At 44.4% G+C, this 18,725-nt stretch overlaps 1 protein-coding gene across 9 annotated transcripts in view; it reads right to left on the reverse strand.

The window, feature by feature from the left end:
• LOC147014726 (numb-like protein) overlaps nucleotides 1-18,725 on the reverse strand; it is an 88,977-nt gene that overhangs the window by 38,784 nt on the left and 31,468 nt on the right. For 7 of the 9 annotated variants that reach the window (XM_085852905.1, XM_085852900.1, XM_085852901.1 and 4 more), the window contains 5 exons: nucleotides 11,250-11,394; nucleotides 10,629-10,703; nucleotides 10,445-10,519; nucleotides 8,940-9,080; nucleotides 2,877-3,078 (listed from right to left, as the gene is read on the reverse strand). In XM_085852905.1, coding sequence (XP_085709031.1) covers nucleotides 2,877-3,078; nucleotides 8,940-9,080; nucleotides 10,445-10,519; nucleotides 10,629-10,703; nucleotides 11,250-11,394 — 638 coding nt within the window. Of the gene's footprint in view, nucleotides 1-2,876; nucleotides 3,079-8,939; nucleotides 9,081-9,259; nucleotides 9,321-10,444; nucleotides 10,520-10,628; nucleotides 10,707-11,249; nucleotides 11,395-18,725 lie in introns of those variants that run through there. The other 2 variants (XM_085852907.1, XM_085852906.1) reach the window with 2 other exon arrangements.

Raw genomic sequence — 18,725 nt, forward strand, 5'->3', positions numbered from 1 at the left:
TCAGGAAGGAAAGCAGGGAAGTTGAAGGAGGTGGGTTTGGGGCATATTAGCGGGGGTAGAAAAGATTGAGGTTTTGGATGGGGGAAGATAAGAGATGGTGGTGAACAGCTGTTTTGAAGACCTGGAGGGAAGAGTGGGATTGAAGAGAGTGAGGGAGTTTATTCCAAAGGTGGGAAAATTGAGGCATGAAAGAGTGAAGGTGAGCAGTAATTCATGATTTTGGTAGTTTTAGCAAAAGGGGGTTGCTGGGGGACCTTGAGCGCCCTGCAAAAATATGGGGGGGGGACATATCTCAGACAGAGCAGAAGAGGGCGAGAGACAGAAAGACCACCGACCTGCCTGCGGTGAGAGAGTGAGAGGCCCAAAGATTAAGCCTCACCTCAGGAGATACCAATGATCCTAAAAGCCTTGGTTTCCACAGCGTGAAGCCGAGAAAGGTGAGAGGCAGGAGCACCAGCCCAGAGGGGAGAGCAGTACTCCATGAGGCTGCAGACAAAAGCTTTGTATGTGGTCAGGAGCTCAGGTGGGCCGAGGAAGAACTTTGCACGACGGAGGATTCCCAATCGGCGACTGGCTTTGGAGGCCAGGTTGGAAATGTGGCTTTTCCAGGAAAGATCATGGCAGACAGTGAGACCCAAAAGCTTGAATGAAACGACTTCTTCCAGCGGATTGTTGCGAAAGGAGATGGGGAGGGGGGGTTCCAAACGGTCCTTTCGGAGAGACATAGTGAGGGTGTGAGCTTGTGATTTCATCCAGATCTGCAGAGAGCAAAGAAGCTGCTGCTTGCCGATCTGAGGGATGACAGATGGTCCAGCAGAGGGTGGAGTCATCAGCAAAAAGATAGAGAAGATTTTCAAGAGAGTTGGAGAGATCATTGATGAAAACAAGAAAAAGCACAGGGCCAAGAACACTTCCTTGAGGAACTCTAGCCTGGACAGGAAGAGGGGATGAGAGAACTCCATTAAGGGCCACACGTTGACTGTGACAGGAGAGGAAGTCTATGAGCCATGAGTGGAGATGTCCTTGGATACCATGGTAAGAGAGTTTGGTGAGCATGGCAGGGTGCCAGACCAAATCGACAACTGTTGTTATTTCAGGACAACTGCCTCGTCGCAAGGTTTAGTGTACCATGGGTGGGAGGAAGGGTATGACAACTGAAGACGAGATGGGATAAATCTATGCATGAGGGAGAGCAAGTTTCTTTGAAAGATTCCCAAGATTCGTTGATGTCGGAGAAAGTAGAGATGGGAGACCAGTTTAGAAGTTTGATAGCTGCTTGTAGTCCCTGCCAGTCGGCCTGAGTGAAATGCCAAACTCGACGGCATTGAGGTGATTCTCTAATAACAGCCAAAGAGATGTCCACTTTGACAAGCATGTGGTCGGATGAACCGATTGGAATAGAGGTAGAACAGCAGATATTTTCAGGGAAATTTGTCAAAATCAGATCCAGAAGAGATGGAGTACCATTGGTTGAGATCCTGGTTGGCAAGTTGACATATTGAGTCAGTCCCAATGAGTCGCAGAAGTCATTTGCTGAAGTGCAATGGCAGGTGACAGAGGTACCCACACCCAGCCAACTGGCATGATGACAACTAAAGTCACCACATCTGAAGAAGAGAGATTTGGGATGAGAGGATAGAAGTTGGTCCATGTTTTTGGTGAGTGGGGTGTAAATTGAGTCATTACTGTTTGGTGGACGGGACAACACACTTATGGACATGAGGTGAGTGTGGAGGGGAAGCCATAGCCAGAGGTATTCCTGGGGGTGTGGGGGAGTGAGGGCAGTGCACGGAGAGTGAGGAATAGAGTCTTTGATGAAGAGAGCAACTCCTCCACCAGGACGAGGCTCAGGCCTGTCATACCAGAGGAGGGAGTAACCAGGGAGAGATACTTGGGAGTTCGTCGTCTTGAAGGAGGAAAATTTCTGTTTTACAGATTATGTCTGGTTTGTCAGTGGCAGCCTGTATATAAAGATCCGTCAGGTTTGAGTGAAGGCCCCGGATGTTTGAGGTCCACACTGCCAAGGAAGAGGGAGGTGAGGAGGCTTTTGGTGCAGGGGAGGGGAGGAGGAGGGTTGAACGAGAGAGGAGTTTAATCAACATGATAATAATATGCATTACGGTGATGTTGAAATCTGAGTGCGATTAATTCAAAATTTTCAAAATGTATAAATTTCACCATTTTAAGTGGAGATTTAAACCAGAGTATCCAACACAAAGCTTCACAGCGAAGCGGAAATGATTTTTGCTCACATCATATATAAGCAGCAAGGTGGTTGATGGAGGTGATGAATTCTGGCAAATGAAAGTGAATTGAGCGGAATGTTTGTGACGTACATCACGTTGTCATTTGGTTTAAATCCATCAGCAAAGCAAAATGGGTAAAATGCCTCATTCAGTATAATTCGAGAATGCTCAGAGAATATAGTATTTTTTATGACATACATGAAGTTATTAAGCATCCCTGAGACCACTTTAATATAGGCCACCTACATATAACATGACTAGGAAGAGGGACATGTGGTCAAAGGGGTGAGTGGGAAGGAGTGCATCAGGAATGGCAGTAGAAATCAAGTATTTTCATGCATATGTTATTTGAAGATCGCATTTCACCCAACATACTGACGACATGACAACCTACATTCAAAGAACTCAGGGGTTAGTTGCATGGAACTTTAGGTTTGGTAAGTTGTGAAAACCTAGTATTGATGAACTTAACAAAAGTAAGAAAATGTAATGATCACTTTAATGGCCAAAAGCATGTGTAAAACCACAGAGCAATCGATCTGGTATTTTCCATTCCTCAGAGAAAACACTTAGTAATAGCACTGCGGCCGCAAAAAGGAAACAAGCAGGGCATGACTCGCAGGCCTTTACCTTTCCTGAGGTCAGTCGTGAGTCGGGTCACAGGCTCGGCTTGCTCGCTGGTGACCCCGGCCGTGCGGAAGGACCCTTCACGAGTAAAGCTCGTACGGTTGGCATCAAACGTGGCAGTGACACCGCACTCCTTCTCTCGCCTTTGCTTGCGTTCGAGACATGCGGCAAATGCACAACCTACGGCATGGCTCAGACGTTCACCCTGGTACGTGCACATATACACATGCAAACACACACACACAAACTTCCGATTAACACTTGTTGACCAAAACCACCTGACAACATGAAATTCAAATTGTCTGAATTAACTGATCAGAGCAACACACAATGTTACACTTGAGAAACACACAGCATGGCATTTGTTATTTTTAAAACATCAAGCACATGAACCAACAAAATACTACATATAAAAATTATTTCGACATAATAAACCAAAATTATTTTGACGAGGTTTTCTGCTCACCTCCACAATTTTGTCATTCCCCCACAAACACCAAGCAAAAAGTGAGGTTAAGCAATTGCTTCACCTCTGTCTGTCTGTTTGTCCATCTGTCCATGTGGCTACAAGCGTCACGTTATGGTTGACAAACAACTTAATATAAATTGAATGTTATATTTTGAACACGAATCGGAAAACAAACCTGTAGTTTAACCGTACGTACTTTGGCTCTGAATTTGTCCCGATCGCTCATGTGCAGCTGGAGGAGCGGGAATTATTTTAGTCTTTCTGCTTGTCTGGCAGTGAAATGAAATTGAAAATCATTCCAAACGGGAAACTTACTGTTTTTAAGGACGTCATAAAGGACACAAACAACAGGCATGAATAACTAATGTAACACGTTAAATAAGGTGGTGTTTAAGATACTATGCCTGGTGTTGACTTAATGGCTAGAGTGGTTGGCTTGGGATCCAAACATCCTGAGTTCAAATCCAACTCAGCTGTTGAATTAATACCAGGTGGGGTTGACTGCCTGTCATCCTTCCGAGGTCGGCAAAATGAGTGCCAGCTTGCTGGTATCCTGTGTCAAAGTGGTGACCCGTCCAGGATTGTGTCCAATAGCCAAGGAGACTGCTGAGGCAGCACCAACACTCTGCACAGAGTACGGTCCCAATGGATGGATAAGATACTGGCATCTGCAGCAGTAAACTTATGGATTCTTTTCTACGACCTCTAAAATATTTTTTATTTGAATATAATTTTATACTTAAACACTGCGTGGGGAAAACGTGTTCTATGAACTCTCTTTTCTGTGTTTTGTTCAACTGACTTCAGGAGAGGGTTCAGTGGAACTCTTCTCATGGAACTCCCCATCGCGACCAGTTATCTCTTCTCCCACATTATCTTGACCCAACCAACCCAACTCTCTTTCTTGCAGTTGTGTTCTCTGTCTGTCTTTCTTTCTCCCCTCCCCCATTACTTATTCCCCCCTCCCCCCATCCCTTCATCTTCCATATCCCCCCTTCTATCCATCTCCTCTATTTTGTTATTTGCTCATTCCCTTGCTTGATGTATCTAAACATGGCCCCACTGCCCCTGATTTTGTATCGAGAAAAAAACAACTCCTACCCAACGGTGCTCCTTCACAATGGCTTTTGAGTTTTCAGGACTTTTGTTTCAAGGCAATATACACCATAAGTATACGAACAGAGATCACAACAAACAAGTGAATTTGGCAGTACAAAGGTGGGACATCCATCATTACTATCTCCCTTAATATGCTCAGAAAAACCAAACCATCAGGATTACTGCTGTGCATTCATTACATCTTCAGCACATCTCTTGGGTCCACGCCCCACGGACCATTAATCCCATTTTTGCAGAGCTTTCCGTTGTGTTGCTCAAATAAAATTATTGGATCATGACATTAGATTCCTTTATAAACTAAGGTTTTAACCCACCTTCAGCCCTGGATATTTCTTTGTATAACAGCAGCAGAAAGCAGTTTAGCTGTGATAGTGAGTTAAAGAAAGATAACGGGAGAAGTCGATATATTTTATAATATTGGTATTGAGAAGGGGTTTTTGAGGGTAGCTGCAATTGTGAAGAACATGGAAAACAACTTAAAACTGGGCTCTCATCTAAGGGATGTCCATCAAGCTTAAAATGGCTGTAGTTCTGATTTAACCAATAACTACGGAAAAGTGAGACTGATCCATGTTGTAGATCAACGACAGACAAGGAAAAGTGTAGAAAAAGATAATTCTGATAATCTCACCTGCATTATACTGTCCTCACATCAATAATAGATTTTTTCCCCCTCACTTTGGCAATACCTATTATGCAATATAAAATGCATTTAATGTAATCTAAAATGCATGAACACAAGGGATATCCACAAACCACTCAGTACCAATCAAGTGCCTCAACACAAGATACTGAGCTCCTCCACCACCCACCAATCATTACATTCATTACATCGAACAGCATGCTCGCAACAACTACTCACATTTCTGTGTACTTTTGCAACCTCGAAATATTTGTCTAATTGAAACAGGATTAAACGATTCAAAGGCAGCCGACAACAGTCCAAGAAGAAGCTGTCCAGGGATTACATTATAAGGGTTATCACTCACGCATAATCAAAATTAATTAATTATGATGCAAAATTATCGCTCGTACATAATTCCAGGGATTATGTGATGTTCTCGCACTAAATGCCCAAAAACAATTATTTCAAACACCCTCGGATGGAAATTCCAAACTGCTTCCAAGGACCTTTCAGAGGAGTCCCCATGGCTGCCTATCGAGACGTCTTACTCATCAAGTGCATCGACAACGGCTATAATGTTTTCAGTGTGCTCAAGGTTGAACCGCCGTCTCCAGATTTTGATGCCTGTAAAATCCTGGGAACCATCGGATTACATGCCGAGCGTCCAATAACAGACTAGAGAATTCATAGAACACGATATCCCGTGCAGTGTTGAAGTGCATACAGGAGGGCCTTGGTGTTTGCGGGGGTGACATTCTTGAAAATCCCCATGAACCACAACTTAGGGGAAAATGGGGAAAATAGGGTTTGGGACTTCAACTTCAAAATTTGTCAAATCTGTACCCTTAACTAACAGGTTTGTGCATTGTTTGTGTGCTATTAAAAGGTGAAGAATCACTTAAAATATTATCAGATCCAGATCCGGATTCGGATCTTCAACAAAATCGAATCACACACCCAACCTGTCCACCAAATTTCAGCCGAATGCGTCCACAACTTTTTGAGATTTCTTGCTCACATACAAAAAAAAAACAACCAGGCAGACAGAAACGGGTGAAAACTATCCTCCATCCACCTTCGATGGCGGAGTCAATTAATCTGAGATTTCCCAAACGCTGCAGAACATCTGTTCAGTTGAGAACGACATACTTATTGCTCTCTGCATCCGAGAATGCAATTCTGCTGGTTGTTTGTTCTCTTTTAAATGCTTTCTGTGGCAGAGATTCTGGAATTTCAATGACTAACAAGGATTTTTGTTTTTACTACTGAAGACACATCGATGAGGCATCCCCTCCCTTCGCTCATAGCACACTGGGAAAAGGATGCAGCACTTGTTGAGATGGGCAACTGGACATGCGCTAGGATCAACTTGTACAATCTCACCACCATTACAAGACAACGTTAAGGAACTAGATCAGTCATCAGCAGGAGAGAAAACCGGAAATGGACACAAGAGCCACGAGCTTCACAAGCAACCATAAACCTCTTTATATTAAACAAATACCGTAGCAGAGCCGCTGTCAAACTCTTCTCCAGTTTGCTTCCTCCATGACCGGTTTCTGACAGTGACAGCAATGATCAAGTATAAACTTGGTAATATTCATAATTGTGAACTCCATCTCCAGAGTAGAGGAGACGCCCGATTTACACCGAGTTAGTTTGGAAGATAAAAGCGGACCTCTGTTAACATCTGCATCATGGTTGGCCCAGATAGACATCAAACGTGCACTTCCATAATATTACGACTGAAACAGAAGACATTATCACTGCTTGTAAAACATCATGGTATCCACTGTAAAATGGCCAGAAAATGCAAAATGTGATGGTTTTGGAAATGTACCCCAAAATAGAGCATACTTGGACACATAGGAGACCCGAGGATGAATTATTTCCATCGGTCCGTTCCAACAAACCCTCTGCCTGTCTCAATACCTAGGAGACCCGAGGATGAGTTATTTCCATCGGTCCATTCCAACAAACCTTCTGCCTGTCTCAATACGTAGGAGACCCGAGGATGAGTTATTTCCATCGGTCCGTTCCAACAAACCCTCTGCCTGTCTCAATACCGAGGAGACCCGAGGATGAGTTATTTCCATCGGTCCGTTCCAACAAACCCCCCCCCCCACTCTGCCTTTCTCAATGCCCCAATAATCCCCTTCACCAAACTTCAATTCAACAATCCCTCCTTCACCCCATCGGTCTTACCTTCAACCCCGGAGCCAGTCGGTCTTCCCTCAGTCTGTCTGTGATCATTAATCCTTCGGGCCGATCAGATTACCTTCACCACATCGGACTTTGTACCTTCTCACGTGCACGTCCGTGTCTCACGAAGTGCAGTGCTTTTCCCGTATATAATAAAGTGTGGCACATCTCACATGCTTGATACAGTGCACACTGTAGACTGAATGTCTGCGCACGAGGGAGAGAGCGGAGGCCCTTGTCGCTGCCTTGAGCGCACTGAAAGGAAGGTTGGGGGCTGTGTTGAAAGTTCCCTCAGAAACAGAGGCATTTTCCACAAGCTGCGTCATGGACATACCCATATCGGATGCGCACCAATGAGAGTGAGGCTCGCACGAGACGAACCGGGAGAAAGCTATGTTCTGTGAGGAGAAAGGAGCTCAGGGCTGGTCCTCATCCGTGTCCTAAAAGCTTGTCAGGTGAGGAGGAGGAAGCTGCACAGAGTGTGAGAAAAGAAGGAAAGAGCTCATCGTGCAAAGGAGGGCAGAAGAAAGCCCAGAGCGCATCTTGCTTCATGGGGAACTGCTGGTCCTGTGGGCACAGCAGAAATGGAGCTGCTGGCTGTTGGCATAACTCGGACTCCGGAGAGGACTTGCCTACTTGTTCTGGACACCTCAGAAATGCAGCTGTACATCCCATCGCCACTCCACCCCTCATCTTCACTATCCTTTTCAACCTCCCCCAATATTTTTGGACCGGCACAGCCCCGTTGGGCTGTGTGAGGTGAGGGAAGGAATCGACCACACACTCTGTACATTTCCTCTCTTCTCAGCTCTTGTCTTCTTCTTCTCCCCAGATTGAATGATGGCCATATGTCTTTTGTGTAAATAAGATTGCATAAGAATACATGTCAGGGTTAAATCTGCTCTTCTGTGCCTTTTATTTTTGCCGATAAATACTCGCTTTTAAATGATTGCTTGCCTGTGTAGGTAAGTAAATAATCGCTGGTTGAAATTTTGAATCTGTCTCGGTTGTCCTTTCCTTCAATGGTCCGACATCGTGTACAAGTATCGTTAGACGGGAAGTTGTACCCCAACTGATTTGCTCTGTAAGCCGGTGCTGCACCTATCCGTTCCGCTCGGCAGAAGATCCCAATGTGCGGTGCCAAGGGCGTGGCCTCTAGTTAGGTTGCCATGCCAATAGAAAGGTATCTTGGAAACATCGAAGCATAACCCTGCTCGGCCGGTAGTCTAAGTCAAGTGGCTACGGTTGTGTAAGAACTACAGTCCAATGGGACCACGGAGTTATGTGCGGTCGGCGGCCTCAGGACCGGGTGTTTGGGAGAAACTCGAGTGCTTCCCCACGTGGCGAACCTCGAACCCCGGGCCGTAACAACATACACAATTAGAAGTGTTTGAACGTATTCAAGTGAAAAATGGAAAACATGATTATTCGTGATCTGAAACTCAAACAGCTACTATTAATAGAATTTCAGTTGAAGCCGAGATTTTCGAAATTCATTGCCATCAAAACAGATCCATTTTCAAACCTTATTAACAAGCATCCTTCACAAAAAAAAAATTCAGTGGGAGGTAATGGGGGGAGGGGAAAAGAGGGGAGGAACATTCCAAAGTATTACAATGACAGTCGGATCGATGGATGTATAAATACCAACCGAGTCTCGGACAGCGAGAAATGAGTGGCACATCCAGCGCCTCGTCGTGCCGTCACGGCAAATGTACGAGAAGGCTTTGTCATTGCTCTGGTCCGGAGCACAGAAGGACACCTTCTCGATGGTCTGATCAACAATGAGGTCCTGTGTTAATAGTGATAGAAAGGGGGGGTTGGAGAGAGACCTTTGTAAGTGTATTCATTCTGTGGGTCATCATGTGACATTGTCACTCGCGGCAGCGAGCCAGGGCTAATCCTTCGTGAAACGTTAGAGAGCAAGGAGTAGGGGTCACCGTATAATGAAAGGTTCAGCAATCGTTTTACTTTGTGCCCATAGATGGTGGCAGGGGTAGGAGGCAGTGAACGCAAGGTTTGATAGATGGGCCTGCAAAGGGGCAGAGCAATTACAAAGAGCAAAAACAACAGTAAGGCTGTAAAGCTCACAGGTGTTCAAAGGATACAGGTAAGCTGTTTTATTTATCTCTTTGTGAGTTCAAATTAAACCCCCAAAAAATTGCAAACAACCCATTAAACTGCACAACAAAACAAAAGTGAATCACTATTGAAACTAAAATTAAACCACAATTATCATCAACGTATCCTGGAATACAAAAGGCCCCTCCGGTGGGTGATCTAACTCATTTTAATGATCAGCGAGCGGCAGGTGATCTAATATAAAAAAATCTTGGTGGGAAAGACAAAAAGCAACATGCTGTCTTTGATTTTATTTTAATTTTATTTATTTTTTGCCTTCTGGCAGTGTGAAAGGACATTATAAATGCTGTGTTAGTGAAGAAACATTCCTGCAATTTGTTTGGCTAGAATACAGAAAGTTATCAGAAAAGAACCAAGGAGAGGATTTTTAACCACTCAATAACCACTGTCATCATCATGGCAGGACAGAACAGTTTCTAGCATGTCATACGTGGCTTCGATCAGCAAGTGGATCGATGTGACTGCAAACTACCATTCTGTCAATGCATGGAGCATTTCATCGAACCTTCAAACAGATTGTCCTTAAAGTCGATGGCAGTTGGCAAAATAATACCATACTTGTTTTCATTTGTACTTTCTAAACATACTAAAGGGCCATTCAAGGTGAGCAGAGGCAACATTAGCTGAGTCACAAGTCATGTTCTAAATGCATAACTGTGGAGCCTCGGTCGGGATTCCAGGACACTCAAGAAGAAGTAGGGGGAGGGTGGTTGAAATCACTTGTAACACCACCCAGATGCCTATAGACTCGATTTGAGAAAATTGGGAACTGCATTCACCGAATCACGACACCAATGTGTATTTCCCTTCCAATGAGGAAAAGCGGGCCGAGGGTGAGCAAGTTCATGTGGCACAAATGTTGTGTACACTGGAACGGTGTTGATTAAAAAAAAAGGAAACCCCGTCATGTTTGCACGTGCAACATACAGACGTGATAGCATGCCAGCAAAAATCATTGCATGTACATCTTCCTTGGGAAAAACCGAGTTGGTTCGTGCCCAGAAGTGCACAAACCTTGGTGGCGTCATCCACGACACGCAGACCGTCCGCGGAAACCCAGAGCACTGCGCGGACCTTCTTCCTGTCAAGCTGAGAGAGCCCCGAAGATACATGTGCTCATGAAATGGCAATAAATACTTTGTAATCACAATTCCAAAGTGTTTGATGGCCAGTTTATCCATGAAGTGTAATCACTCACAAATCTCAACCTTTTTACAGCATCTTCACAAACGTGCATTCCACGGGACTCCTCGACCTCCACACAGCCCAAGTACTGCGGACGCACGCACGCACGCACACACGCATGCACACGGCATTAGATCTTATGAAATAACTCAACGAGGCATTTAATATTATCAAATAATAATGAGATAATGGAAGTGTTTTTAGAGCTTGAGCAATAAATTTATCGCATCATCAGTTGAATAATCAAATAAACTGATTTCTTCTGCTGATAAAGCAAGGAGGTAAAGAGTCCGTTGCCATGAGTACAACACCGTTTGTGACGTATCACAGTCACCGAGTGATCATCAGTTAATTATCACGGTCTTCCCCTTATGCTGGGATGAGCCCAGCAAAGCCAGCTTCTGTTTCTTAGCTATTAAGGTGGTGAAGATACCTCAATCGAGACTGTGCCTGCAAATAGCGAGACAAATCTGAACAAAGCTCGTGTGAGCCATTCGAGCAACGCACCCTTTGAGAAGAGACCCACACCGAAGGATTATCAACATAATATGGTTATGGTGAAAAACAGAACCAACGCACTCGAATAGAGGAAGCGCAATAAGTCTGGATTAAAAGCTCCATTCTCACAATTCACCTTAACGGGGAAATTGCAGTGTCCCTTCCTCACGGATTCTTCATCGTCCTCCCACTGATGTGGCCGGCTCGCCTCTGGCACGTACGTTTCCTTCTTTTTGCGCAGGCTCTGACGGAGCTTATTCATAGCTCCGGAGTAGCAGGACCTGCCCAGGAAAAGGCCAGGGTTAAAGACAAGGCCTAAGGGCCTTAGCATAAGAGCCAACCAAACAAACAAGCTCAAATGAGCTAAGATCCTCGTCTTCTCAATGATGACGTCATAAAAACGAATATGACGTCATTGTGATGTATCACGTTTGCGATAAATAATTATCTGTGCTAATGTCCGGCTCGATTCCCGCAAACAAAATTCAAACAGCTTGCCTCGTTTCGGAGATAACGGTATAGGCGATTTCCATTAGCGGCGATATTATGACGTCAACTTTTTTTTTCTCAGAAGAATTTCCAAAATCGGACATGGTTACTGCCTGCGCGTGGGCTTTCTGCATATACATGGCAAGTTTCACGAAGATCCGATGAAAACTCTGGGTTGTCAAACAAAAAAGTCCACAAGAACAACAACGTGAGTAAGACTTGGAGATCCTCCACGAGGATCGAAAAATGAACGCAGTAGCATCAGAGAGCCGGTACACGTCAGTGTTTACTTTCTCGTCCCGCAAGCCGTTGAAGGTTTGGGATAAGAGTGAACACCTCTTCGTGTCCTTGCACGGTACCTTTGAGCAGGTGAGTTATGACGTCGAACGAGATAACACTCTGCGTCAGCATTCAGCCTTGTTTAATTTACTTTAGCTCAAACCATATGTCCTCGTAATCTGAAGCCGTCTGATGAAAGGTGAAGCCATTCATTATAGTTTGTATCCTGTATTTCAGGTAGAGTGGAATCATTTGAATGCGAAAGCGTTCCTCGGTAAATAAACTAAGGTAAAGAAAGAAACTAAATCCGAGACACGAGGGTGTTGGAGATAGACTTGGTTTTTTTGTGTGTGTGTGCGAGGTTGAGGCTTGTCGAGGAGTTAAAACACAAAACGGATCGGAATGCAACACAACAAAAAGAACAAAAGAAAGAGAGGGGGAAACACCAACAGCAGGGTTGAGGGACAAAATCGGAGACTGGGACAAATAAAACATGTGCGGAAGAATGAGGGCGAGGGGAAGACACAGGGTGTGGACAAGATGGATACAGAAGTAAACTCTCATGAAGGAAAAACTGGAAACTTGGAAAGTGGTGGGTTGGGGGGAAAGGGGTAGAAACGATCGTGGTTTTGGATTGGGGATGATCTGAGATGGTGGTGAACAGCTGTATTGAAGACGTGGAGGGAAGAATGACATTGGAGAGGACATGGAAGATGATTTCATAAGTGGGAAAAGAGACGGACCAATGAGTGGAGGTGAGCAGTGATATTCTGGATTTTGGTGGTTTCACGTGAAGGAGGTTGATGGTTGTCACATACACCTTACAGAAACCTGGGGGGGGGGAGAGGTGGGGGAAATCCCGGAAAGAGCAGAGGGTGGAGGACCAGAAAGAAGACGGCGGAATACGGAGACCACCAACCTGTCTGTGGTAGCGAAGTGATAAGCCCACAGTCTCAGCTCCATCGCGGGAGATTCCAACGATATTGGAAGCCTTGATTTCCACAGCGTCAAGCTGAGCAAGGTGTGAGGCAGGGGAGCCAGCCTCGAGGGGAGAGCAGTACTCCATCAAGCTCCGGATGAATATCTCGTTGGTGGATAAGAGTTTAGGTGTGCCGAGGAAGGACAATGCATGAAGCAGGATGCCTATTCAGCTTTGGAGGCCAACTTAGAAGTGTGGTTTTCTCAAGAAAGATCATGGCTGATTGTGCAGCTCAGGAGTTTGAATGACTTGAACTTCTTCGAGAGGATTGTTAAGACAGTGGACAGGAGAGTTTACCAGGCAGTTATTTCGTTGAGACCGGGTGAGTGTGAGATTTGTCAGGATTGAAAGACATATTCCAAGTGTTTGACCCTTCTTGTGATTATATCAAGGTCTGCGGAGGGGTGAAGAGGCTGCTGATTGCCTTTCTAAAGAACGTGGGACGTCACGGCAGAGGGTGAAATAATCAGCAAAGACAAAAAGAGGATTTTCCAGACAGTCAGAGACATAGTTGATGGAGATTCAGAATAAGACTGGGCCCAGAACACTGCGTCGTGGCACTCCAGCCTCAACAGGGAGAGGATATTATGAAAGGATGCCATTTAATCATGGTATTGTATCACCAATACCATACCATTTAATACAACCTGTCTGTGCTATTCCCCTTGGGCTCAGAGTTCTTTTTGCTCCATGAGGGGATTTTAATCACAAGATTTTCTGTTCTGGCACACCTGACAAAATGCTTTCACGAACTATTTCTTAAACGTAGCTTCTGCATTTATAGGGAGAGCCAAGACGTACCAGCTCTCACGATTGTGTCCCCCTGTGAGGTCCCCGAGAGATGTTCGTCACTGCACCTCCTACATCCGTGGACATGTTGTGATGCAGAGGAACACGTCACTCAGTGTAAGTTGCAAACACATTATGAGAGGTAGTACATGAAAACTAAATCTATTCTGGATTGTTTGGTATTCCCACCTGAGCACTTTCTTTATGACAGACACTGTAACCTCAAGTTCAAATGCCACATCCTGTACTGTGTCGCTTTGTCTAATTGCCTCCTGGAGTTCCTTTTTATTAACAGTCTTCAAATCGTTTCCTGCATCGTAATGAGTGTGCAAGCTCCTCCACCAGTCAAAGACAATCTGAAAAATAATTTGAGGTTTCTTAATTTATCATATTTCTGCACTTTAACGAAAGACTTCAAATCAGTTTCTTCAATGATTTAGCAAGAATTTCCATTCTTCTTCAGTGCAAGGTTGTGGGGTAGCATCAGTGGCTGAGGGGCGCGACTGTTCCGCTGACGCAATGGCCTCCGTTAGTTTGGGCAGGAATTTGGAATTTGGCCATGGTGCTGGCGAGAGCTCACCGACTCTTCACGACGGACACCATTGGATCTTTAACGTCCACCAACGATTGCTGGAAGACGGGAGACAAGACGCCCGTTTAACGTCCATCAGAGGGACCTACCTCCAAGCAATCCTGTGAACCCATAATTTCCATTAAAACATGCATCGTGACGCTTACATTGTGTAACAATGAAGTTTTCCACCTTACTGCATGAAACCGTGTACCAAATGGAGTATCCACCTTTAACTGGAGTCTTCAACATCCACCAGATAATGATGGCAGATGGATCCCCAAACTGAACATCCACCAGGGGGGGAGGGGGGACGCAGACTTGCACATCCACCGATACTTTGTTGAGGCGTGCACCTCTTTCCTCCTCGACCGAAGACACTCAGTAGCAAACATGAAGCTAATCCTGGTGCACACTTGTTGACATCATATCGGATGACCGCATTTAGCAAGGTCATCCTCATAGTCAGTGATCGGCCTTGAAGCATTTTCAGTAAAACAGCATCCCCTTGCACACTATAATATTCATGTGCTGTAGACAATAATGTACTCCAGTTTTGCTGGAGTTGAATAATTCAGGACTTGATATGGGATAGCGAGCTTTGAGAAACAAAGGGTCGGTGCGGTGTACGCAACAAGGATTAACGTGACGACGTTGACAGCACTTTCCCTGCAATCTGTGGAGCATCTCAGACGGGTTAATTCCCATGGTTTGTGACGCTGAAATGCGTCAGATAGATCTAATGAAGGAATGGCATGGAAACAGCTTGCATTCCTCGGGCAAAAACACATTGATTACCTCCGCCACGGAAGGTGAACGAGGTTATGTTTTCACCCCTGTCTGTCTGTTTGTTCGTTAGTTGTAAAAATCGAAGATTTTTCAAGTATATTGGTTTTGTCGATTTTGTTATTCTGTCTGTTTGTCGCCGACAGGTCACAATTTTAAACCGATCTTCACCACATGGTCGAGTTTGTCATCAGCAAGAAGCCTTTTGTTTTTGAGGTGAAAAGGTCAACAACTTCGGTGAGATTTCTACAAATCCTCAGTTTTCAACATATTGACTTGAAATTTGAAGAGGATTTTCATATCAGGTCACTGAATTCAACCACCAATTATTTTTGAGGTCAGCATTGACCAAAAAGGTCGATATAGTCCAAAGGTCAACAACTCAGGCGTTATTTATAAAATCCTCAATTTTCATCCGATTGACTCAACATGGGCCGGATTTCTAGAACCGTCAATTTTTATCCGATTCACTTGAAATTTGAAGAAGAGTTCCGTATTTGGTCATTCAATTCAACCACCAATTATTTTTGAGATCAAATTTGTTTGATGGATTTTGCAAGTATCATGCTCTGCATGACATGTTCTTCTCGTTTGTTTGTTGGGTCGCCGAAATTGGTGATCCTTATTGTCAGTAATTCTGTGTTTGTTTGGATGTTTGTTCGTTTGTCATCAGCATAATTGGTAGTAAACGTGGGCGGATTTTGACCAAACTCGGGTGGTAGGTACATCTTATGGCCGAGTGCTTTGGAAATTGTGATGGTTGCTAAGGACGCTTTGGTTCCCTAGCAACAACCAAAAAACCTTCAAAATCGGTACCGTTCACGCGAAATCAATTCCGAAAGCCATTATCCCACGTCGGGTTATGAAATTTGGCATGAATGATCTGCAGGTGATGCTCTATCAAATATATTCCGGTTTTTGTGATATATGGAATAGTTTACCCGCAGCGCTCACGACAATTAGGGTATGCGAGAAAATTGGCAAAAATTGAAGGCCCCCTAGCGACCAGGTGAGTGCATCGATACGGATGAAACTTTGCAGGTTCATGGTACTCACTGAGTACTACAACTTTGCCTCAGGACATATTGACCGATTTCGCTTGGGTCAGGGGTCATTGAAGGTCAATTCGTGCAAAAATCGATAATATGCGAGAGCTGGAGGTGCCTTCGCTCCAAATGCTACTCCTCCTAGGGTTATGGTCGGACGGTCATGAAAATTCACACTAATCGTCTGGAATACATTGTGCACAAACGATCGAGCCGGATTTTCGATTTAGATCTTTGTTCACCCACAGCTCCCCCTCGAACTTTGGGGATTTCCGACTTCAAACCGCATTTTCGGTACTTTTCATTCAAATGGATACCGGGTAGTTATCAGTAGATGGAACTGGATGAGATTTGATATGCATAATCTTAAGGTGATTCCCGATCCTTAAAATGACATCCATTTTGCTCTATATCTTATAGTTTCCATGCTCGGCGACCCATCGCCGCCTACCGGCTTGTCTGTCTTTGTTTATATTTGTGCAGGTTATCTCAAAAAGTTGTGGACGGATCCGGATGAAATTTTGTGGACAGGTTGTGTGTGTGACAAGGACGATCTGATTAGATTTTTGTGAAAATCCAGGTCCGGATCCGATTACTAGAATTTTTAAAAGTGATTATTCACTATTGAGAGATCGGGCCAAAAATGGCATATTGCACGATATCTCAAAAAGGTTTTGGACGGATTCGGACAAAACTTGGTGGGCAGGTTGGGTGTGTCACAAGGACGAACTGATTCGATTTCAGTGAAGATCCGAATCTGGATCTGGATGGAGAATTATTGACTTTTTAAAGTGATTCTTCACCATTGAGAGATGGGGACAAAAACGATATAGCACTGTATCCCATGATATTTTAAAAATGTATTGGGCCCGATTTGTTCTCGTGGATCAGGCATTACGTGGCAGAGGTATGCGCTCTAACGAGTGGCTTCCTAGTTGTAATAGTGTTGGACGCCTTGGAAAGGCATGTTCTCCCAGCAGCTGGCAAAGCAAATGCCAATGGACTCGGCGGCCCGACGCGTTGTACAGTCCCCAGAAAATTACAAAAACTCTTTTTTGCGTCAATGTCAGAATCGCGGTGGATTAAAGGGCAGTTCAATTATGATCATGAAATGAGTTTAATTACAAGAGCTTGTTATCTCTTAGTGGAATGAAAGTCTCCTGGTCCAAGAACAAGAAAAAAAAGATAAATGATGAGCTTATTACACAAGCATAATGGGAAGCAAAGTTTGACTTGTCAGATTTTCTTCCAAAACAAATTGGCACTCAAGCTGAGGCTGTACCGGCCGATGCAGCTTTTCAACGTTGTTGTTCCTGGAACCAATTATTCACGAACACAGCTCAGCGCGGCAAGGTGTCATCATGCCGGTAAACAAAAGGACCCTCGAGGTGGCATCAAAGGCAGCAAGTGGCACACCTTGATAAAGCATGTGCTCCCTTGGAGCGTGGGGGGAATAGTCACCTGCGCGTCGAGAGGTTCCACTTGTATGCAGTTTATCTGCGTTGTCACGATACTTTTGATCATTATATTTGGGTCAAAACTTCCGATAATATAAAGAAGGTCCGGTTTGTGCCGCAAGGCCTGCGGTGAAAAGCCAACAAAGAAAAGTTTGAGCTGCCGGCGATGACTCGCCAAAGACAACGTGGGATCTTTAACGTCCACCAACTAATGCCAGTGGACAGAACATCCAGTTTAACGTCCATCCGACGGCACACACGTTGAGACCTCGCGCTGCCTGTTAAACACCAGGATGACGGTTTGTCGATGGGTCGGGATCCCAACCCAAACTAGACAGCTCAGAGGTGAGTGCACATACTTTGAGGCTATCCTGCCAGCCCACATATAATAAGTAAGAAAATATACATTTTCTTCTGAATGAACAACATAATGATATCATTATGTAAAGTACAAAAATAAAACAATTCTCATTTCTTGGACTATTGCGTGTATCGTGTTGATAGAACCTCCTGAACACACCTTGGAGCAGCACAAACACCGATGGGAGAAATAGAGGAAGCAAAAAGAAAAGGAAAAAAAAAATCAGGAATACAGTAGTACCATAATATATGCAAGGGTGACACTTCATGCAGCTGGCACAGGGAGGAGCACATTAGTAATAATGTGAACTAGTTCACCTGCAGAGTTTTGTTTGACTCTCTTTTGTCACCAGAGATTGGTATCAATGGATGAGGTTGGTATCATTGGAGGATGTTGGTATCATTGGAAGATGTTGGTATCATTGGAAGATGTTGGTATCATTGGAGGATGTTGGTATCATTGGAGGATGTTGGTATAATTAGAGGATGTTGGTATCATTGGAGGATGTTGGTATCATTGGAGGATGTTGGTATCATTGGAAGATGTTGGTATAATTAGAGGATGTTGGTACCATTGGAGGATGTTGGTACCATTGGAGGATGTTGGTATCATTGGAAGATGTTGGTATCATTGGAAGATGTTGGTATCATTGGAGGATGTTGGTATCATTGGAGGATGTTGGTATAATTAGAGGATGTTGGTACCATTGGAGGATGTTGGTACCATTGGAGGATGTTGGTATCATTGGAAGATGTTGGTATCATTGGAAGATGTTGGTATCATTGGAGGATGTTGGTATAATTAGAGGATGTTGGTACCATTGGAGGATGTTGGTACCATTGGAGGATGTTGGTA

This window comes from Eptatretus burgeri, chromosome 13 (genome assembly GCF_056783735.1).
Source record: "Eptatretus burgeri isolate ZD-2024b chromosome 13, Ebu_testis_v1, whole genome shotgun sequence".
In the NCBI taxonomy this organism is placed as follows: Eukaryota; Metazoa; Chordata; class Myxini; order Myxiniformes; family Myxinidae; genus Eptatretus; species Eptatretus burgeri.